Raw genomic sequence first — 24,238 nt, 5'->3', positions numbered from 1 at the left:
CGGGGCTGAAACCCTGAAGTTGGGAAACACTAATCTAGATTAATTGAGTAGCCCATGGAAGACCTCTGAGTATCCCTGGCTGAGAATCACTGTTCTAAACTACACTCTTCCTTTCCGTTTCAGGATCTCTGTTTAATTCCTAATCCCTTGATTAATGTCCCTTTCTAACCGGAAAGGTTGGTTGGTTTGGTTTCAAAGAGGTGAATAAGCCCATATTCTTTATTTCATCCTGCAAACATCCTATACACAGCAGGGGGAGTATGTTAAAAATGCAGTACTACAATTTACTCAACCCCTGTCATCTCATACGTAATATATAAAACCATTCTTTTAGACATAGACAACTGGGATTCTTTCCCTAAAAAATGGTGTCTTCAGTGGCTGTTTACCTTGCTAGTCAAGGAGTGATAGAAATTCCTACAAGATATGCCTGTTCGGTTTTTCACCAGGTCAAAGTAGGAAGATGAGAAAAAAGATTTGACTGCTAAGTTTGTCAGTACCTTTGATTTTAATTGAGATCTCTTCCTATTCTTTATAAATCCTAACATTGGCCATAGTCCAAAAAAGTGCTTAAGCATGTATGTAGCTTTAAGCACATGACCAGCCTCATTGAAGTCAGTGTGGTTACTTATGTGCTTAAGTGCTTTGCTGGATCAGAGAAATTGTGAAAGGAGTATTGGCTTGAAAAGAATACTTTGCAGGTGTATCTTAAAAATATACAGGTTAAGGAAATCTGGTCATCCTGTTCTTTGCGGTCCTCTTATTGGCTCAAAGATAATTTTAGGGAAGGCTGTATCTGTAACCTTTGGTTGGGGTCAGAATATATTCTCCAAGGGCAGTCTACTTCCTCAGTAGAGACCAGACACTCCCAACAAGAATTTTAGAGGACAACAGTGTGGACGTATTCTGTTGCAGCTTTTGGAGATGGCAGCGGCAGTTTTCACACATGGGTAGTCCAGCAGTTCTTTGGGAAATGCTCTGATAATCCCATAGTCTGAGTCTATCAGAGTATGAAAAAGGAGGATAACTTTTTGTTGTTGTTGATTAAGTGTCTGAATATTCTTGTCCTGTTCATTCCCTTTGGCATTTCATCTTGTTATTGAGTAATGCTGGTAGTTACTGCTAGACTACTATTCATGCCGTGGTAGACAGCAGGACTGTTATGTTTCAAAAAAGGAGATTTGTTCCTGTCTGCACTACCTTATAAAGGAGTACTTGAAAACAATCCTTCTGCAAAAATACTCACCTAAATAAATCCTAAGTAGAGCACAGAACTTTTCTTTTTGGATATAACAGTAAATATGACTACTTCCAAAGACCTTTTAGCTCCAGTAAATTTTTTGAATACTGAAGGGTAAGGGTTTTCTATTGATAATCATGTAACTCATTAACGTTGTGAGTTGAATATGTTTATCTATATTTTCTGTTGGATGATATAGTTGTCAAATTACCCTTTTTTAGCAGCAATTCATCTTCCTCCCATATATGTTGAATTACTCATACATAGCCACCTTAATATACCCATATCACATTATAGGATGTTTTGATTTGTCTTATGTTTTGATTGGTCAAGCTCTTGACAGGGTATAAGAAAAAAAATAGCCATTGAGAGATCTGTTTCTCCATTTAAAGCAAAGTTGGCCATATTCTGTGGCAAGAAATTCCAATTGATCCCTGAGTAAATAACTGTGACTGAAGGGACTCATCTGTTAGCTGTTACCCTGTTGATGTCTTATCCTACAGACTCAGGCTGCTATCAATATATTCCTTAAAATCTCCTTTTCTGATCATCCATCTCCCTTTTTATTTTTCCTTTTCTTTTAAAGGGTTGTGTTTCTTTTCACTCCCTCTTTATTTTGCTAGTGTTTCCTTTTTGTCTGTCTGTCTGTCTGTCTTGGGGAAGGGTCTGGTGAAATTCCCAAGGAAGTATATAGCATTGTCCTTCCACTGGCTCCGGACCATTGATGTTTCTCCTTCAGTTGACTTGGGGTGCTATCCAGCAAGTGATGGAAGCCACATCCTTGTGCTTATCCCTGTCTCTTGTCTAGGGCTGACCATGCTGCTACTCCCCATCAACAATAAAGGCTCATACAATACTGCCCGAGCCTGTGGTACTCCTTTTCCCTGGCTAAGTAAGAATAGAATAGCATTGTATATGATCAGAACTGTCAATCTTATTTTGCTACTTATGCTATTTCTTGTACTAGGGAAGGACTTTGAGAACAGTAGCATCGGTGAGACTGGCTCAGTGGATTTTTTAAGTGTGTTTGGGATGGTGAAAAGAAGTCACATGACTTTTCACCAGATTAAAACCTTGATGTATGTGCAGCAATTACAAGTGAAATGTTAGCTACATAGAAGTCTGAGACTGATTTTATTTGTTCTACATGTAATATGTATGTTTTCTTTTTAACCAAGTCAAGCATACTGCATTTTGGCACGGGGGAGGAGGAAAGGGGGGGTTATTATGAGAAATAGCCATAGTGAAATTTCATAGAATTGTTTTTCCTTCCCTGTTCTACTCTTCATGCACACACTGCTGTGCCCTATTTTATCCTTTTTAATATCTCATCTCAGAAATGGGGTCCATTGATATTCATTTGACAAGCTCGTTCTGACACACTTTGGAGATGTGTTTAAGTGGTCAGTGAGAGGGCATAAATACCCCTTCCCCCAAGACTTATTTTTTGCCCTTACCTCAGTCTCTTCCCCACCCCAGGAAATTTGAAAGAGCATTTTTTAAATATCCTGCAAAAGATTCAATAGGATAGTTTAAGTACTCTGAAAGCTTGTTTTAAAGCCTTATCTGTACTGGAGAAAATAACATGGATTATTGGGAAGGCAACAGTCAGTGTAGCTTATCTGAAATTTGTAAGGATAAACCCCATGGTTCAGCTAGTTAGTTGTGTATCAATGTAGACTCAACACATTGGTACAGTTGGTGCCCTGTTAACTGATACCTATCGGAGATTACAATACCCTCAGCTCGTGAATGGTCTTCAGTTTGTTGATTGTGAGTTTTCTCTCTCTGCCCTTGGTGGGGCCCCCTCCCCGCCTCTGGTTTCCTCTCTTCCCAGAAGAGCCCCTCTGTATCCTTTAGAAATACTTCTGGCTCTGCATGTCCTCATCTGGTGAAGCACCTGTAGATCAGTAGCTGAAACTGTACTCTCTAGCTTGTCCACTCACCTCCAATCATGTCCCCTGCTCTGACTGTGGCACTGCTTGCTTGTGGTTCATCAGAGTGAGAATGTCAGCCATAATGTGGGCCTGCCAAAGGGAAAGTGGAGTTGGTCAAGGTGCTCTGTTAGCTTTGGAGTGTTAGGGAGAATTTGGTACCTAAGGTATTGTAAGGAGCGCAGCTACTAGTTGTGCTCTTCTTGCTGTCTCTTGAGCTGGAGAATCATCTGTGGATTGCTGTCTGAAGCATTCACTCTGACAAACTACCTGTAGTTTGTTAGAGCAAGAGGATTGACTGGTGAACCATTAGTGACTCACTGAGTAGCAGATAGAGGGGAAGGCATTAGTGTAGGTGTTCTGTCCAATGGTGGCAGTGGGATGGGAGGTTAATGGTGTTTAAGAAATACAGCCTTAACTGGTGGTTTGTCACAGTTTGAGGACCTTCAGAACAGGAGGGAGGGCATGGCTCAGTGGCATTTCTATGGAGCAGGATATACTGAAAGGATGAAGACAGCGGAGAGGGGACTCTTAGTTGGCAAGTAAGGATATGTGCTGGCTTAGGCGGCAGTCAAAGGTAACTGTCCACATCTTTATTTTAGGGCAGCCTTTATGTGAATTCAAATCAACACAGGTGGTTTTTGATCTGCAAGGCCACATTCATTTAGGATTTGGCATGATGAATGTGGATGCAAGGGCAAAACTTAAACCAATTAGGGAGGCGAGTGTGGACTCAAGTGTTGGTATTTCCATCTGTGCTGTATAACCAGTTGAAGAGCAATAACTGATTGCTCTAGTGTAGACAAGCCCTTATTTTTCGTGTGCTTTTTAACATTTGTATGACCTGGTGGCTGCATAGAAAATTGAAATAATCCTAGGAGATTTTTTCCCCCCATTCATTAAAGATTATGTGCTAAGGAAAAAAAATCTTACTTCCCGGGACCGGGGTTATATTGTAGGACAACACATAATATATGAGGCTTGTGGATTATATCTGTCCTATAAAATGCTTGTGTACGAAACCATCAGGTCTGCTCTGTTTTCATTGTAGATGATAAAACTTTAAAGATGCCATATTGGTTTTGGGGGCGGGGGGGAAGAGAGTTTGGGGAAAGAAGGTAGGAATGGTGAGGTCTCTGGAAAAAAATCCTTCCCAGCAGAAGACTTCATCCCATATTATGTAACTCACCAGGGGTTGGAAACCTGTTCTAGTTCAGCAAAAGACCACAAGTAGGGGGAAATATTTTCTTAACTGCTTTGCTTTCCTTAAACTATCTCATAAGGCCATTATACAGATTCCTTTAATACTTTCTTTGAAGTTCTGTGGGAGTAATGTTCTCTGTTATATCAGAAAACTGTGAATGCCTGGCATTGATGTACAGTATGCAACTGCTGATAGATAATAGTTGTCTCCTCAGCTGCAGTTCATATCACCAATTGTTACAAATTTGAAGAGGTTTGAAACTTGTAAGGACCTGTGCTCTCACTGCAACTTGAAAATTGGAACAGTTGAACTATCCTGTGAGTTTAAACTGTTCTAGAGCAAGGGGTTGGACTAGATGACCTCCTGAGGTCTCTTCCAACCCTGATATTCTGTGGGTCTATGAAATAATTTTAAAATAAAACAAGTGGATTATAGTTTGACCTGTATGAAATGAGGTGGTGTTTCCTTTCAAATATTTGGCAGATACATTCAGGTCAATATGGCATTAATTGGAATCCATGTTGGCAATGTCAGCAGAGTTTTAAGTTTGAATGGACAGGGATACTGAACTGTAACCTCTTATACTAGAGGTGTCAAACATATAGTCTGTGGGCCACACTCTTCCCTTTTTAATTTGATATGTCAATGATACTTCTGCAATTAACTTTAATCGCTGATCACTTTTATTGAGGAAGGCAGTGGGAATGATTGCTGTAGGTATTGGGAATTGCTGCAGGGAATAAAGTGTAGAGGAAAGAATAGAAAAAAAAAAAAAAAAAAAAAGGCAGGAATAGTTGTGGACCTGAAAGTGAGCATGTTTTCTGAGTGAGCTCTGGATGTGAGAATAAGGCATGGAATAGAATAAAGATACATAAAGCCACCACCTTCTTGTGATCTCTATGGAAATCTCCCATCGACATCAGAGGGCATTCTGAATAGTTAGCAGTCTGAATATAGCTCTCCCTTCTTTCTCTTGAATTCTTGTTGAGGTACATTGGGGAAGCTTGCTCAGGTTACATGTTATGAGGCTCAGTAGAGGATTTTAACTTCTATTAATCGTGTCATTTTAGTACTTGTGAAAAAGTAAGAAAAGGGAAACTCTCCTCTTAAAGAAGGAAAGGCACTAAAGAAACTGACCATGTTAATTGCAGCGTGAGAGATGGATTTGGAAACAGGCCATGAGATTAGAAAAGGAAGAAATACAATTAGTAAAACAGAATGAGAGAGACTGTTTACAACAGGTAGTAAAAGATATAGTAAAAACCAGAACAGAATGTAACAAAAGGAAATAAAAGAACTTGAAAGGTGGGGGAAAGCTTGCTAAAATTTATTTGTGTATATTTAATACTTCTCCATATCTAAACATTTACAATTACTTAAAGCAAATTTAAGCCACATATGGCTAAGCTCCCTGGAAAAAAATATTTTTGGGGGGGAGGTCCTATCCTGCTCTGTTTGCTTCTTTTCCTGGTTATTTCTCGTGTGTGTGTTCATACAAGTAAAAATGGCCCTTCTTGGGTTGCTTTGTACTATAATACACATTTTATTTTAAATATGGCTTTAATACTCCAGGGAAATAGAATAGCAATAAGGAAGAAAAGAAAATTTAGAGAATCATTAACTTTAGATTTAGTTTGGGCCCTGTATATCTCTGTGCATAGAATTTTTTTTTTTGGACTGGGAAAGCTCTGCTTTAACCTTCTGTTGAACTAAAAATGGATTAATAAAAGCTTATTACAAGACTAGCATTTTAGGTATTTAATATCAAAGTGCACATTTAATATTAGGAAAAATCTATATTTTATATCAGGACATCTTAATATATTTGTGCAAATTAAGTTTTTAGTACATGTTTGTATCTTGTAGAAATTCTAAAAAATAAGGATAATTCTATAATTTGAAAGGGGAGGAGGGCAGCTTTGAAACATTTAGAGAAAATCAGTAAACTCATTGTCAGAACCTAGAAATAATAAAATTTTAAAGATTTAAAAAAAAAATGTTTTTATAAAATAGTTACTTGCACTTTACCTGCTGGCTTTTCAATTTTGGTAGATAACATTCTGAACTCCAGCAGAGTTTTATAATCCCTAGTGCTTAAATATACTAAATGTTCTTTTTCCATTAAGGTTAATGTTCGTGAAGAAATTGAAGAGTTTTTTCCAAGATTGTGGAAGATAAATCAAGATAAAAGAAGGCTAATGAAAAATATTAAAGATCAGAAAATTAAAATTGAATGGGGGAAAAAATTGAACAGAAGATTGGTCAGATAGAAGCACTTGAATGTTTTTTTAAGGCTATAATGAATTGTTTGAATTGGGGAAGAATACACGAAGTATGAAAAATGAAAAACTCAATGAAGAATGAAGAAAAGTAGAAAGCAAGAGTGAAGTAGAATTAAAAGAATCTGGAAGAATGAATGGGTCCTAGGTTAAGTAAATGTATGGTTTATGTTCCAGTGTCTGTATGATCAAGTTGTAGATGAATTTGCATGATTACTTAGTTAATAGAGAATTGGTGATCTGGTTCAAGTAGGGAATTATTTGAGGAAAGCATACAATATTAACAGTGGGTTAACAGACTGAAATTTGTTCTGGAGGGTATTGCCTAACCGTTTGTCTTTCAGGAGCAATCAAAATAATATAATTACGGTACTTTAAATGTTAGGAGTTAGGCATTTATATGACCAGTACCATTTGTAATACTATCTTTTTTGTTAGGAGTCTCGCTCCCAGTCAAAATCTCCAGCTGGGAGTCCTGCTCGTGTAAAATCGGAGAGCAGGTCAGGATCTCGTAGTCCATCGAGGGCTTCCAAACATTCTGAATCGCACTCCCGGTCAAGGTCAAAATCCAGGTATGTACTGATTTTGATAAAAATTAATTCTGCATCATATATCCATGGGTATGATGTAAGATACCTAGAGCTTCTGATTTTCAGTTTTGACCAAGAGACACATTAAAACTCTCCAATACAGAAATCTTTTATACCCAGTAAACAGTGAAAAACACCAGAAATGGTTACTTGTATCTGAAGTCTTGTCTAAATGAAGCAGTAATGTAGACAGTTGCTTAACATGTTGGGCATTAATTGGGCCCTGCTAGTCTGCACTAAAATCTTTAGTGCACTTTAATATAGTGCTGTTTCAAACAGCACCATGTTCTTCTTTGAGGAGTGTCTATGTGGGTGCTCCACTTTGGGTGAATCTGCATGCCTGTGCTTGGAATCGGAGATTTTTAGTATCGGTGCCTGGTTGGGTCACACATGCGTTGTCCCTGTCTCACAGAGTACCAGTTTATAACCCAGTTAGTTCATAGTTAACTGCCCTATCTATTCCCTGTTTTTCTTTTATTAAAAAAAAAAAAAATTCTTCCTTATCTTAGGAGTTTAAGTTTCAGTTATTAGTATACCCCTTGGTGTAATATAGTTACCCTCCCTTACGGGACAACCTTATTCTAAGAGGCATGACCAGCTCTTCCCACCACCCTCTCAGAGGAAAGAGCCCTTCCCCAAAAAGGACATAGAAATGGGCTCCAACTTCCCTGTCTTGGGAAGCTGCCAAAGAGACTTTCTCCGGCCTCTCAGACACGTCAGTATTGACCGCACCGAGACCATCCACCTCTAAGGTAGTGGGATCATTCGATACTGTGCGAGCAAACGACCCTAAGAGGGCTGGCTCAGAAAAAAGCAAAAATGGGGAAATCCCTGCCTCGGTACCGCCAAAGCTGATCAAATGTGGCACTAAGCAGCTTGGCACCACTACAATCTATGGCACTACCTCCTGCCTACACAGTGCATAGCGCAAAGCCCTCGGCACCGGTAACTGCGGTAAAGGCGCTGGTACCGCCGACAATACTCTCCTTGGTATCAATGCTCTCTGAACTGCAGCAATTCCTCCGGCATAAGGACCTTTTAGTCTCGTCAGCACCAGAATCTCCACTCCTGAGTACTGACCTTACTCCAGCATGCTCAGTACTGTACCAACTTACCACACTAGCCAGATCAGCTGCTCCTTTATCCAGCGATGAGGCTAATGATGATGAAGGGGAAATCTCCTCCCACCACTCCTTGCCTACCCCCACCAGACCAGGTCCACTACAACAGGAATACCAACTCATACTTGAAACTCAAGGATGGTATAGAAACCCATGGATGCTGCCACTGATGCCATTCCCACCACAGTGGTCTTATTGGGACTCCTGGGCGGTGTACTGCCAACACTGTCAGCCTCCCAGTTCACACAGAGAGAGGGCGAGGCATTCCTCATCACCCTTTGCACTTGTACCCTTTGAACCTCTGGAGGAGGCAGTTGAGGAACTGGAGGAGACTTCAGATCAAGAGTCACCCCAGGTACCAGTTTTTCATCCTCCTCTCTGGATGAAGCTATCATGCTTGCACCACCCACAAGGGGGGGATGACTTTAAACAGTTCTGAGAACTATTTAAGAGAATCACAGATTTATTAGAGATTCCATTGGAACAAGTTGCGGAGTCCCAACATAAGTTGTTGGACATCCTTCAGACTCTTCTGAGATTGTCCTACCAATAAACGAGGCTCTCATGGACACGGCCAAGACCATCCTGCAGACCCTGGCAACAATTCTACCCACTTGTAAGAGAGTGGACAAAAAATACTACATCCCCTCCCAGGGAATGGAATTTTTGTTTTCCCATCCCACACCAAACTCTCCGGTGGTAGAGGCTGTGAATGAGCAGGGCAGGCAACATCACTCTAAAATAGGGTGACCAGATGTCCTAATTTTATAGGGACAATCCTGATATTTGGGGCTTTTTCTTATATAGGCTCCTATTCCCACCCACCCACCTCCTTTCCCGATTTTTCACACTTGCTATCTGGTCACCCTACTCTAGAACCACCCCGTATGATAGGGATTGGAAGTGGTTTAGACCTCTTTGGGCATAAGGCCTATTTGTCAGTGACACTACAATTCAGGATTGCCAATTACAAGGCACTGATGGCCAAATACAATTACACAAATTATTGAAAAATATCTGAATGTATTGATAATCTCCCCGAGGACAAAAAACCAGCAATTCAAAGCAGCCATGTCAGAGGGCCACCTTCTCGCTTGACCAGTCTGACAAGCCTCTCTGGACATGGCAACACATTCCATTACCACAGCCGTAGTCATGTGATAAGTTTCCTGCCTCCACTTCTCTGTTTTTCCCAAAGAGGTACAATCTACCTTCGAGGATCTCCAATTCGAGGACCCAAAGCTGTTTGCAGCCAAGATTGATGAGTCTCTTCATAAGTTAAAAGACTCCAGGGTGACTCTCAAGTCATTGAGCATTTATGTACCTTCTCGAAAGAAAAAACTAGAAATATTTGGTGTAAAGAACAAGATCTGCACCCTACACCCAACCTCAGAGGCAATATGATTCGCAGAGACAAAGATCGGCTAGACAGAGACCACTGTCTTCTCAGCCCCTTACATCCCAACAACCTCCTTCTAAACAACGGTTTCAAGGATTTGGTTAAGGACCAGAGATCTCCCACATCTTTTATTGCTGGAACCATCCAACACCATCCATCCATTCATAGATCATCTGACTCAATTCCACCCAACGTGGAGAAACATCATGTCAGACAAATGGGTACGGGAAATCATTGAGACTGGCTATTCTATCCAATTTGCTTCCATCCCCCCTACCCACTCTCCTGTCCCTCGTTAGGGATCCTTCTCATGAACACCTACTATGACAGGAGGTAAACCATCTCATACCTGGGCAATGGGGGAAGCGTCACGCCCAAGGGGTCGGGGGAGGGGGCAAAATACAAATTGCCACAGGGCGCCATTTTCCTAAAGGCCAGCCCTGACTACACGATATACCTACCTTCTCAAATGGAAAAGAGTCTATATGTGATGCCAAAATAGGCAAACAATGGCAACTACCTCTCCTTTACCAGTGGCATTGGATTACGTACTAGATCTCAAGGGAATTTGGTCTCTCAGTGAGCTCGATCAGAGTACATCTCTCAGCAAACACGGCGTTCCTTCACAAAGTGGACACGTTCTTGATCTTCGCCCACCAAACCACTAAATGCTTCCTCAAAGGTGTTTCTAATCTTTAACCTGTAATACGAGCCACTATTCCATCATGAGACCTCAATCTGGTGCTGCGATGCCTTATGGGGGCCCCTTTTGAACCATTAGTGACATGTTCACTTCTCCACCTTTCAATGAAGGTGGCCATACTTGTTGCTATCAGATCTGCCTGACAAGTAGAAGAACTGAGGGCCCTCATGGCACATTCCCCATACGCAAAATTTTTGAAAGTTACCCTATGACCACCTCCCAAATTCCTACCTAAATAGTTTCATTATTACATTTGAATGAACCCATCCATCTCCCATTATTCTTCCCAAAACCTCATGGGAACAAACACTGTATATCCTGGGCGTCCGAAGGGCGCTAGCTTTTTACATTGAAAGGACACAGTTTTTCAGGAAGTTACTAAAGTTATTTCTTTCCATCACGGAACGATCTGCAGGAGACGCCATATCCAAACAAAGACTGTGGAAATGGATCTCCAACTGCATTGACTTTTATTGCCATCAATAGCTACAAACCCCCACTGGGACCCATACACACTCCAACGGAGCATTCTTCACATCAGTAGCCTTCCTCAACAATGTGCCTGTTATGCACATCTGCAAAGCTAGCAACCTGGGCATCAGTCCATATGTTCACCCAGCACTATGTCACAGAGCTGCACTCATCAGATGCTCTACGACTGCAACTCCAAAGCCCTTCCCTTCCACCAAGGGGCGCTGCTCTACAGTCACCTAAAGTGGAGCATCCACAGGGACATTCTTTGAAGAAGAAGAAGAGGAGGAGGAGGAGGAGGTTACTCGCCCTGTGCAGTAACTGAGGTGCTTCAAGATGCTTGTCCCTGTGGGTGCTCCACTACCTTTCCTTCTCCCCCTACTTCAGAGTTTTCACATCAGAGACTGGAGTAGAGAAGGAACCGAGGGGGGGGGGCGGTTGGTCACACAGCGCTGTGTAACCACCAGAGGCAGCAAGAGACTGGGACAGCGCGTGTGCGACCCAACCAGGCACTGCTACTAAAAATCTCCTATTACAAGTGCAGGGGCACAGATTCACCTGAAGTGGAGCATTCACAGGGACAAACATCTTGAAGAACCTCAGTTATTGTACAGGGTGAGTAACTGTCTCTTAAAGCACACTAGAGAACATTACAAAGATTACTCATTACAATAGATACAAAGAGAGTGTCCTGGTGAAACTCCAGTTTTTGGACTACTACATAAAACTGACTGAAAAGTTGTGGAGCGCTCTGAGATGTACTAGTTCATCTGAGGGCCCAGCTTGGGGTGTGTGTGTGTGTGTGTATGTATATGTATATGTATATATATGGTGTTTTCCTATTCATCAATTTTTTATCTTTATTTATTGTAAACTCTTCAGAGCAAAGGCGTAGTCTTGATATACTTTTGTAAAGCACTTAGAACAAGGGGGCATCATTCCTGATTCGTGGCTCTAAGCACTACCTCTATACAAATAAGAGGTATTTTGTTAATTTCATTGATTATTTTGTACTTTTGCACTTACTTTTTTTTGAGTGGGGGGGGAGATGTCCTGGTCTGTACACGATTTGGCAGTTTAAGAAGGGTTATGATTCATTACTATAGTTTGAACAGAAAAATAGTGTAATGGTTAAGTTTCAGGAGATTTGAGTTTTATTCCTAGCGCTGCTGCAGGTTTCTGGTATGACCTTGGGCAGGTCAATAATGTCTGTATGCCTCTGTTCCTAATTTATAAAATTGGACTGCTTCTTTTGGTCTGTCTTATCTGTTTACATTTCGGGGAGGGAAGGTCTTGTATATGAATGCCATCTAAAAGTGTGTATGTGGGGGGGGGGGGGGGGCTCTAATCTCCTTTGAAGCCTCAAAGTGCGATTGTAGTACAAATAATGTTAACTTGAACTTTCAGTGTTTGTTCCCATATTACATAGATAAAGTAGAACAGTTGCTCAGAGTTAATGTTCATGCCACTTCCCCGAAAATGCTGGGTTCCAAAGAAAATTGGTTCCAATTGCTGAATAGAAGGTTCTCCTCATATTAGCAAAATAGATCTACAAAAGTATGAGCTTCACAAAACAGATTGGTTTACTTGTTGGAAGGGATGAAGACTGTTTAGATGACAACTTTGACAACTTGGGTATGTTCGAAACTCTAGTTTACTGAATGTGACCCTTCTATCCTTTGACACTCTTTCCTGCAGTCAGTAAGGTTTGTTAAGTAATGTATTTGCCCTACAAGATATTACGTAAACATTAGTGGGGTTTTTAAAAATATTTGCTTATTTTGCCCTTATTTTTTTTTCTACTGAATGCAGGGATGCGTGTAGCTTACAGGAGCTACATGCATCAAAAAAATACCCTGATGAACCAGAGAAAAAACATACCAAAAGTATCTTAGGGCCAAATGAGCAAGGGATAATGGTTCATGAGTGTAGTTGCTGACTGTTTCAAACAGAATGGATAAAATTAAATTACATAGGATGTTATACCATTTATTCAAGGTTCTCATCCTTTTTTGGTGGAGCTGTAATTCATGCTTTACCTAGCACTTGTTGCTAGGCTGGCAGGCAGTTTTTATTGCTCTGCATGAAGGCAAACTGGGACTTATGGTCTTTGGAGAAAGCTATTTGGAAGGAAATCTGGAGTGTAAAGAGTATAGGAATATGTCTGAACCACAAATAAATGTGACATCGTAATTTGGGTAGCCATACTTATGCTAACTTCAGTCTAGAAGGGTTGGAATGACTGGAAGAGTAGTGTATACATTGCTTGACTGTTTTACTCATGCATAGCTTGCAGTAGCCGTAGTCCCAGGTGGGCTTGTACTGTGGTAGCTTCCCCTCCTGCCACATCCTCACTATTAAAGCTAGTGTGGGTATAACTGCCTGCACTGCAATTGCACTTACACATGTAGTATAGACATATCCTGGGGCTGACTGGTGGTACTCACAATTGGAATGCAAAATGATATTTAACCATCAGGGAAGTGTCCACAGCTAGAATCTAGGAAAAGCAGCCATGGAGGCCATTCAGAGTGATGACAAAGGTAGGAAACTTGAGCTGGAAGCTCTTAAGAGCTTTGTGGCTATGTTACGAGAATGAATATGAAAAGGTTGCTATCGATTGCAGTCACTAACGGTCAAATCTGTAGAAGCCTGAATACGACCAAACTTTAAATGACAGTGACGTATTTGCAAAGGCCATTTCTGAGGATGATCTCTAAACTTACGTAATTGAGATCAATGACTTCAAATCATACCAAACTTGTTTCTTCATAATTACTGTCAGACAATAATTTCTGTGGTTTACCAAAACTTTTCAGGTCCTCTGACTTGCAGGTAGTTGTGAGGTGTTAGAGCATAGGTTTCATAAGGAGCATGAATGATATGAATGCCAAAAGACCATAAATTGAACCATGCAAACTGTCAGGCATTCTTTGGCTGTTGCAGTATGTTTTTCTTGCACTGTTAGGCTATGAGGGTTGTACCCTACCTGTGACTGATACTTGTGTGTGAAACCACACGACTTGTAACAGTTTTGTACCATCTTACTGAGAACAGCTGGACATATGTGAATGATGTGAAGAACAACCTACCTACCTGAAACTATCATGGTCCTTCTGGCCTTAATTTTGGATTACTGTTGAGCCTAGGCTTACCTCAATCATAGAAGTTGGACAGAAAAGCCCTGCTAGATCAGTCCATCTCCCATCTGATGCAAGACTGTTTCTTAAAACATAGTATATTGGGCTTCCGTATCACTGCATGTTATAGATGTCATTTTATATTAACATGCTGTGTATGTAAGCTTAGAAATCTCTAATTTAAAATATATTCTAGTTCACATGTCAAAAGTGTACTTGCCGTGTGAGTTTGTATCACATTACTGATCAGTCTCAGTGCAATTTTAAACTACTACAAATCTGCGATTGTCAATCTATAGGTACATTAAGAAGTAGAATTAAAACAATATTTTAAATGTTATTTGTGTGTGTGGTGATAGTGAATTTGTGAAATCTCCTTTAGGGACAAGTAATTTTTTAAATTTAATTTATTGCGTGTATTTCATATATGTATATACATCTGAAAACTTTTTTCTTCATTGAAGGTCCAGATCAAGAAGACATTCTCACAGACGTTACACTCGCTCCAGGTCCCATTCTCATTCTCATTCCCATAGGAGACGATCTCGAAGCAGATCGTACACACCCGAATATCGTCGCCGAAGGAGCCGCAGTCATTCTCCAATGTCTAACCGAAGAAGGCACACTGGCAGCAGAGTATGTGGTATTAATCAAGGCTGAGTATTTTAAATAAATAAATGATGTAAGGTATAGCTCCCTGTGGACATTTCTATCATAAGGGAGGCTAGTTGTTTTTAAAGTGCTTATGAGTTTACTGTGTTTTCTTTATGTATGTGGATGAATAAGGCAAGAGAAACTCCAGGAGATGTCTGCCTCTAAGACTGACTGAATGAGTAAGAGATTCCTGGATTGGTAATCCATGCATAGCTTGCAGTGTACTGTGTTCAGGGCACTTATGACTATTCATATCTAATAACTAAAGAAGGGCTATGATTAGGATGCATTTCTTGTGCCTTCTTGGTGAAGGAGGTGCTTTGTGGGCTCACGTCTTGGTGCATATGGAGTTAATCAGTTCTGCTAAGTGCTTTGGCTGGATGGGACGTGGGAACATAATGCAGGAATCTGCCTATATAATGGTTCCAGCCAGAGAAGTAAAGAATCTAGCCTTGCCCCAAAGTCTCATCTGCAACATGATAGCATGTAAGGGGGAACAAATCTGTTGGCATCTAATGAATAAAAGTGGCATGGATTTTTGAAGAATAAACATAAGTTTTTTAAAATAAACTATACTTTAATTTAGCTACAGTGTAAACATTAGTTTATTATGTATACTTATGAAAGGCAATATCTAAGTATCTCAAAGCGCTTTACAAACAAACCAAACCCCTATTTTAAAGACGCGCAAGGGGGAATAATAGATTAAAATTATTTACCTAAGATTAGACATTACATTGGTAGGATAGGATTATGGACTCCTGGTTCTCTGCTTAAACCCTTAGACATTATTTCCTAGGAAAGATATCTAGGCTTCTCTAACATACTTGAATATGCCTCAGATTAATTTTTATCTAATGAAATTTCACTGTATTGGGCAAATACAAAATTAAAAGGATTAAAAGATGACAGGATGTAACTAAGGAGTAATTCTGCATCTTGTTTGACTTTAACATCTTGTCTGAATTAACTGGTTAGCAGGACTTCTTGAAATGTCAGTGTAGGAATTGATTTTAGCATATTTTATCAATGATCTATGGAAGAATTAATTAAATTTGCAGATGACCATGCCAAATGGAGTTGTATACACATAAAATATTGAGAATATGTGTTTATATAACTTAGAAAAATTGGCTGGAATTAATAATGAAATTTAGGAAATATGTTATCTTCTTAAATGAGGGTTGAAGGGAGAGGCAAGAGTAAATTCTGCTGCCAATTTAGGAAAGACGCTGCAAATCATTCCTCTTCAAAAAAGTCTTTTCACCATAAGAAAGACACTCACAACACTGATTCCCCCTCCCCCCTTCAATCCAGATAAAATCCCTAGAGTTTCCAAAAAGGTAACTTATAAAATCTAAAAAATTGAAAACAAAATGCCCAAGTAGAATTTTTTCTATACATGGACAAGTGCCAGAGATGCCATAAAAACCAGTAGGGATTTCACCATTCCCCTTGGTTTTACGTGAAAGGTTTCTCACATACTATGGTAATAGGCAATATTAAATTAATCCCTCCTGTATCGGGGATTGTAACCTATTACGTATGTTCGCAATGTGATACATAGAATAGTTATTGTTATACCTAGCTCTCTCTGTCACACATTAGAAAGGTAATAGCAATGGTTGAGCTGTCTTTGGGATACTATGTGCAAATAGGAGATTTACAGAAGGGCAGTACAGATAGCAGTAGGTATAGAAGGACTTGCCCATGAAGAAAAGCTAGAAGAAATGTATTAAGCGTAAAAAAAAAACTACTAAAGGCATGCTGTAACAAACACAAATAATTAAGGGTGTCAAGAATAAAGAGGAAATTGCTTAATGATATGGGGAGGAATAACTGGAAATTATGGAATGAAATGGAGCCAGGTAAAACTTAGGCTGAACTTCAGGGGGGGGGAATGCTTAAATTGTGTAATTGATGCAATAATCTTCCAAAGGAGGAGTTGGCATCCTTGTTCAAATTACCCAGATTGAGCATGGCAAAACTAGACTGAAACATTGAATAAAGTGAAGCCATTCTGGATCAAAGGAAATAACAAAAAGGCAAAATACTCAAAAATGTCTAGGGAATATCAAGCATTGGCGTAAATTTGAATTGGATAAGGCTTATTTTTTTTATCATACATTTTGGTGTATCACTTCGATCCATAATCAGGAGTCATCAGTACCTATCTGACTGACTTTAGTTTCTGGAAGGAACCTGCCAGTTGAAATCTGAAGTGCTGCTCCTTATATTGTTGCAAGTAGCTCTATCTCCTGTATAGGCTTTTAGCCCACAGCAGAGCCCTTGCTATCAGTAGTCCTCTGTCTCTCCGCTCCAGTTGACAGTTACTTTAGTGACTCAGGTACTCTTACTTCAACACTTCTGTAGCTATGGCAGCAGAAGCAAGATCCAAATGAAACATGGGGCTGGAGTATGCCTGATCTATTCTGTGGCAAGCTTGCCCATAGGATTTTGACCTTCCTTCAAGACAGAGAGTCCCACAAGATTGATGACACCAAGAACAAGAACCTATGATCCTGATGGGCTGGGCAATATGCTGTTTGGTATTGCACGAGATGACTTACCAACCCAGGAGGCTCAGTCCAATTAAAATGGATGATTTAAGTCTTTACTGCTGGGGGAATGAAAGCTGAAACGAGCTTTTCCTCCAAATCTATTTAGACTACTAAGAATACCAACGCTGCCCAGCTATCCACTTACTATAAAAAAAAAAGGGGGGGGTTGGACAACTCACATACTCCTGATCTTTTAGGAAGTTCATCTAAGTTATGCCTTTTTTCTCTGATCCGTTGCGTCCTGAAGAAACTGAATTCAGTGGCTCTGATTCTGATCACCACCAATTTGGTAGAGATGATCAGGATGATCCAAATTGATGATCCTGATTTCATTTGCCTTCAGTTTGCCTGATTACATGTTCTTTACATTGGCGTTGGAGTTAGCAATAAGCAGTCTAAATTGCTCGACTTGGGAAATACATTAGTTTATATAACCATGGTAGCTAACTTCAGACATAAATCAGTACATTTCTCCATATCAAAAGTGCCTATTGACCCCTCGCTACCTTAAAATATTTTAAAAGGTGCAAGTGAGGAAAGCATTTCGCATATGGCAATATGCCCATTTCATTTATTAGTTTGCACAATACAATATTTTAGGTATAAAATCCAGCCTAGAACATGTGTACAGCATGAGTATGTGTTTTACTGTAGTGGTAATTTTTTAGGCACTCTCACTTACGAGTAGTGTATATATGTATAGAATGCATACAAAAATGCATTAAAAAGGTTATTTAAGGTTTAAAAGTATGTTAACAAACACCCAAGGAAATTACATTTTAAAAAATCTACACTTAGTTATTTAGGTTACAAAGCAAAGAAAGTTGGGGAATGTCTGATTCACAGTTGCCCATGCAACCTAAATCCCCCCCCCCCCCCCCCCCTTGTGCATACAGTCTGTGGACTAAATGAGGTAGGTGTTTTGGGAGGGGTGGAGGATTTGATCAAAGATTGTCAAAATGCATGTGGACAAAGTGGCGGAATTAAGATTGCACAGGCAACTGTAAATCTGGACATTCTTAACTTCTGCATTCTTGATTTTGTAATCCTAAACAATTTTCTTTTGAAGCAGTTTTTTGTATTGCACTTCCCTAGGTCTGTTAAAGGGAAAAATATAAAGCAGGTTGTATGGCTGTAACAATCACCGTCATGGATAATCAAGAAAGTTTGAGACCTCAACCCTCAGCAGTGCAGCAAAATTTCTGCCACTTGAGAACTGACCATATTAACCGGCAGCAGCAGCAGACAGTTATCCCAGAGCAGGAATGGGCTGCAGGTGCCATGTGCAGAATCAGTGGGGTACGTGGGGGATCCTGGCTTGATAGTCTCCACTCCCTTCCCACTACCCCCTGAGCTGAGGGAGCTTCTGCCCCATATGATGCCCGCAAAGGCAGGCAGATGGAGATTGACCTAGATCATGGCTTCAGAGTTGTATGTTTGTATCCATGTCCAATCCGCAAACATGGTCTGTGGATATCCGCAGATTTGCAGGGCTCTACCCATGTGATGTGGTTGGAGAATTAGGGGGCCCGGTCTAGCTCCTTCTCTAAACAGCACTACTGGAGTTGCTCTGGTAGGGCCCAGATGTTCCTAATACATCGTGTGCTGTGGCAGCCTGGTTCATTAGAATGTCTGTGTTCTGTTTAATATTTTGGCATGCAGACAGAATTTTCCTAAGGAATGCTAATGAAAGAAGGGAAATTATTTTAACTGTTTATAACTCTGCTAAATCTGAAAGGAATTTCATGGGATTAAAGGCACTTCTCTACCCAAGGGCTTTCTAGTTGCCAAATTGCAAAAGCCTGCTGCGAACAGTGTAGGTGTTAGAACTTCTGGAAAAAGAGTTACAAGAATCTGATATGATGGAAAGTGTAATCTCTATACTTAGGTTTCTTTACCACCAGTTACTCCTGTAATAGTGCATGGCATTGTGCATTTTTTATGTTTTTTTTCTTCCGTTTATCTTTAACAAATAGGTCTAAATATTTCATCATATAATCTCCTGTTTTAAATACTTTGAATAGATTTGTTTTGCATTTATTTGTATATTTGAGAGAATGAACAATTTTCCTTGATCCAACAATGTAGGTCAGAAAGCATAGTGATAAAGTGAGAAGTGCCAAAAGTCAAGCAGAGCTGGGCCTTACGAAGGTAATTAAAATCAATAGTAAAAGGTTCTTTAGTCCTATAAACAAAAAGAAAACAAGGAAGGAGGTGGGACTGCTAAACACTGAGGACAGGGTGGAGATTAAAATAATATTAAGTATGGCCTAACACCTAAACAAATACTTTGCCTCAGTTTTTAATAAGGATAATGAGGTGCTTGGGGGCAGGGGTATGGTTGCTGATGGGAATGAGGATATGGAAGTAGAAACTACCACATTGTAGAGGGAGGCCAAACTCAAAACAGCTTAATGAGATCAAATCGAGGGGCCTGGCTAATCTCCATCCAAGAATATTACAGGAACTGGCTCATGAAATTGCTATCCAATAGCAAGGATTTTTAATGAATCCATAAGCTCGGCTGTCATACCATGTGACTGGACAATTACAGACAGAGTGCCTATATTTAAGAAAGGGGGAGGGGCAGAGTAACTTGGGCAACTACAGGCCTGTTAGTTTAACCTCAAATATATGCAAGGTCTTCAAACAAATTTTGAAAGAGAGTAATTAAAGACATAGAGGTAAATGGTAATTGGGATAAAAAAACAACATACCCCTCTACCTCGATATAACGCGATCCAATATAACACAAATTCAGATATAACACGGTGAAGCAGCGCTCCAGGGGGGCGGGGCTGCGTGCTCTGCTGGATCAAAGCAAGTTTGATATAACGCGGTTTCACCTATAACGCGGTAAGATTTTTTGGCTCCCGAGGACAGTGTTATATTGGGGTAGAGGTGTAGTTTTACAAATGGTAGGTGAGGCCAGACAAACAGTTTTTCTAAACAGAAAGAACATAAGAACGGCCATACTGGGTCAGACCAAAGGTCCATCTATCCCAGTATCCTGTCTTCTGACAGTGGCCACTGCCAGGTGCCCAGAGGGAATGAACAGAACAGGTAATCATCAAGTGATCCATCACTTGTCGCCCATTCCCAGCTTCTGGCAAACAGAGGCTAGGGACCCCATCCCAGCTAACAGCCATTGATGGACCTGTCCTCCATGAACTTATCTAGTTCTTTTTTGAACCCTGTTAGTCTTGGCCTTCACAACATCCTCTGGCAGAGAGTTCCACAGCTTGACTGTGCATTGTGTGAAGAAATACTTCCTTTTGTTTGTTTTAAACCTGCTGTCTATTATTTTCATTTGGTGAGGCCTAGTTCGTGTGTTATGAGGAGTAAATAACACTTCCTTATTTACTTTCCCCACACCAGTCATGATTTTATAGACCTCTGTCATATTCCCCCTTAGTGGTCTCTTTTCCAAGCTGAAAAGTCCCAGTCTTATTAATCTCTCCTCATACGGCAGTGGTTCCATACCTCTAATCATTTTTGTTGCGCTTTTCTGAATCTTTTCAAATTCCAATATATCTTCTTTTTTTTTTAGATTGGGCGACCACACCCTGCACGCAATATTCAAGATGTGGGCATACAAAGGATTTATATAGAGGCAATATATTTTCTATCTTTATCTATCCCTTTCTTAATGATTCCCAAAATTCTGTTTGCTTTTTTGACTGCCGCTGCAGATTGAGTGGATGTTTTCAGAGAACTGTCCACAATGACTCCCAAGATCTCTTTCTTGAGTGGTAACAGCTAATTTAGACCCCATTATTTTATATGGATAGTTGGGATTATGTTTTCCAATGTGCATTCCTTTGCATTTATCAACATTGAATTTCATCTGCCATTTTGTTGCCCAGTCACTCAGTTTTGAGAGATCCTTTTGTAGCTCTTCACAGTTAAGTCTCAGCCAGACTATCTTGAGTAGTTTTGTATAATCTGCAAATTTTGCCACTTCACTGTTTACCCTTTTTCCAGATTATTTAATAATATGTCAAATAGGACTGGGCCCATATTGACCCCTGGGGGACACGACTATTTACTGCTCTTCATTCTGAAAACTGACCATTTATTCCTACCCTTTGTTCCCTATCTTTTAACCAGTTACAGACAATGCTTAGTAGTCCTGCAATTTCACATCTGACTTATTTCAGAATTTTTGGGTGAATACCATCTGGTCCTGGTAATTTATTACTGTTTAGTTTATCAGTTTGTTCCAAAACCTCCTCTAATGACAGCTCAGTCTGGGACAGTTCCTCAGATTTGACACCTAAAAAGAATGGTTCAGGTTTGGGAATCTCCCTCACATCCTCAGCCGTGTGAAGACCGATGCAAAGAATTCATTTAGTTTCTCCACAATGGCCTTATCCTCCTTGAGTGCTCCTTTATCATCTCGATCGTTCAGTGGCCCCACTGGTGGTTTAGCAGGCTTCCTGCTTCTGATGTACTTAAAAAAATTATTTTGCTATTACTTTTTGAGTCTTTGGCTAGCTGTTCTTCAAATTCTTTTTTGGCCTTCCTAATTATATTTTGACATTTCATTTGCTAGAGTTTATGCTCCTTTCTATTTTCCTCACTAGGATTTAACTTCCACTTTTTGCCTCTCACTGCTTCTTTTACTTTATTGTTTAGCTACAATGGCTCTTTTTTGGTTCTCTTACAAGGTTTTTTAGTTTGGGGTATATATTTAAGTTGAGCCTCTATTATGTTGTCTTTAAAAAGTTTGCATGCAGCTTGCAGGGATTTTACTTTTGGCACTGTACCTTATAATTTCTGTTTAACCTCCTCATTTTTGTGTAGTCCCCCTTTTTGAAATAAAATGCTACAGTGTTGGGCTACTATGGTGTTTTCTCTGCCCCAGGGATGTTAAATTTAATTATGTTAATGGTCACTATTACCAAGCTGGTCCAGCTATATTCATCTCTTGGACCTGATCCTGTGCTCCACTACGGACTAAATCAAGAATTCTCTCTCCTCTTGTGGGTTCCAGGACTAGCTGCTCCGAGAAGCAGTCATTTAAGGCAGGGATTGGCAAACTATGGCCCTTCAGATGTTTTAATCAGGCCCTCAAGCGCCTGCCGGGAAGTGGGATCCGTGGCTTGCCCCACTCCACGCTTGTCATGGCTCTGTGCGGCTCCCGGAAGCAGCAGTATGTCCCATCTCCAGCTCCTACTTGAAGGGGCAGCCAGGGTGCTCTGCATGCTGCCCCCGCCCTAAGTGCTGCCCCCACAAGTCCCATTGGCCAGCAACCGCAGCCATTGGCAGCTGTGGACGGGGCAGCTCGCAGAGCCGTCTGGTCACGCCTCTGCTTAGGAGGCAGAGGGGTTCATGCTGCTGCTTCCAGGAGCTGCTTGAGGTAAGTGCCGCCCACAGCCTGCACCCCGACCCCTCGTGCGCCCCAACCCCCGTTCCTCCCCCCGCACCCCTGTCCCAGCCGTGATCTCCTTCCCGCCGCCAAGTTTCTGTGATGCCTATTATATCAATATCCTCATTTAATGTAAGGCACTTCAGTTCACCCATCTTATTAAAGCACTTTAAAAACTTGTCACTTTTAAGCTGTCTGCCATTATATGACGGCATGTAGTGATCTAATCTACCTGGATTTCAGTAAAGCATTTGATACAGTTCTATGTGGGAAATTATTAGTTAAATTGAAGAAAATGGGTATTAATATGAGAATCAAAAGATGGGTAAGGAACTGGTTAAATAAAGGGGAAACTACAACAGGACATGTTGAAAGGTGAACTGGCAGGCTGGAGGGAAGTTATAGTGGAGTTCCTCAGGGATTGGTTTTGGGACCAAGTTTATTTAACATTTTTGTTAATGACCTTGATACAAAAAGTGAGCACTAATAAAAACTGAATGACTCAGTGGGGACATTGTCAATACTGAGGAGGACATACAAAAAGATTTGGATGACCTTGAAAACTGAAGTAATAGAAAAGGAATGAAATTTAATATTGCAAAGTGCAAGATCATGCACTTCAGGGACTAATTACAAGAATTTTTGCTGTAAGCTGAGGATTTACCATTGGAAGCGACTGAGGAGAAGACAGACTTGGGTATATTGATTGGCAGCTCAATCATCCTGTGATCAGTGTGATGTGGCCATGAAAGTGGCTAATGCAATCCTAGGCTGCATCAGATGAAACATTTCCAGTAGAGCTATGGAATTACCATTGTGCAAGGTACTGGTGAGATCTCATCTGGTTACAGTGTACAGTTTTGGACTCCCATGTTTAAGATGAATTCAAACTGGAACCAGGTGCAAAGAAGGGCAACTAGTATGAGGAGAGAAGTGGAGAATCTGCCTTGCTAGATGAGACCTATGGAGCTTGGCTTGTTTAACCTAACAAAATGAAGGTTGAGGGGAGCTATGATTGCTCTCTGTAAATACATCAGAGGGATAAATACCAGGGAAGGAGAGGAGGTTTTTAAGGGCCATTGTTGTCACAGGAACAAATGGATATAAACTGGCCATAAATAGGCTTAGGTTTGAAATTAGACAAAGGTTTCTAACCATCAGAGGAGTGAAGTTCTGGAACAGCCTTCCAAGGGGAGTAGTGGGGGGCAAAAAACCTAACTTATTTCAAGACTCGGATTAATAAGTTGACGGAGGGGATGGTATAATGATAGCCTGCAGTGGCCCATCCACTATTGCAAGTTCCAATTATCCCCAGCAGTCTGAGATGGGACGCTAGCTGGCGAGGGTTCTGTGTTACTACAGAGAATTTCCCAGGTGTCTTGCTGTTGGGTCTTGCTGACATCCTCGGGGCCTAACCAGTTGCTATATTTGGGGTCGGGAAGGAATTTTCCCCCAGGTGAGAGAGACAGGTTTTTTAGCCTTCATCTGCAGTGTGAGGCATGGGTCACTTGCTGATTTGAACTAGAGTAAATGTTTGATTCCCTGTAACTTGAAGTCTTTAAATGAAGGTC

At 40.6% G+C, this 24,238-nt stretch overlaps 1 protein-coding gene across 9 annotated transcripts in view; it reads left to right on the top strand.

The window, feature by feature from the left end:
- The window catches only part of TRA2A (transformer 2 alpha homolog), a 51,121-nt gene that overhangs the window by 6,645 nt on the left and 20,238 nt on the right, over positions 1–24,238 (top strand). For 2 of the 9 annotated variants that reach the window (XM_034760626.1, XM_034760629.1), the window contains exons 2-5: positions 7,096–7,229; positions 14,546–14,717; positions 19,385–19,447; positions 20,847–20,909. The exons of 1 other annotated variant lie outside the window; for it this stretch is intronic. In XM_034760626.1, the coding sequence (XP_034616517.1) occupies positions 7,096–7,229; positions 14,546–14,717; positions 19,385–19,447; positions 20,847–20,909 (432 nt within the window). Of the gene's footprint in view, positions 1–1,576; positions 7,230–14,545; positions 14,718–19,384; positions 19,448–20,846; positions 20,910–24,238 lie in introns of those variants that run through there. 6 more of the 9 variants (XM_034760634.1, XM_034760632.1, XM_034760627.1 and 3 more) reach the window with 6 other exon arrangements.

Source organism: Trachemys scripta, chromosome 2, assembly GCF_013100865.1.
Source record: "Trachemys scripta elegans isolate TJP31775 chromosome 2, CAS_Tse_1.0, whole genome shotgun sequence".
Taxonomy (NCBI): domain Eukaryota; kingdom Metazoa; phylum Chordata; order Testudines; family Emydidae; genus Trachemys; species Trachemys scripta.
The sequence above is the reverse complement of the archived record's forward strand: the minus strand, read 5'-3'. Positions and strand labels throughout refer to the sequence as shown.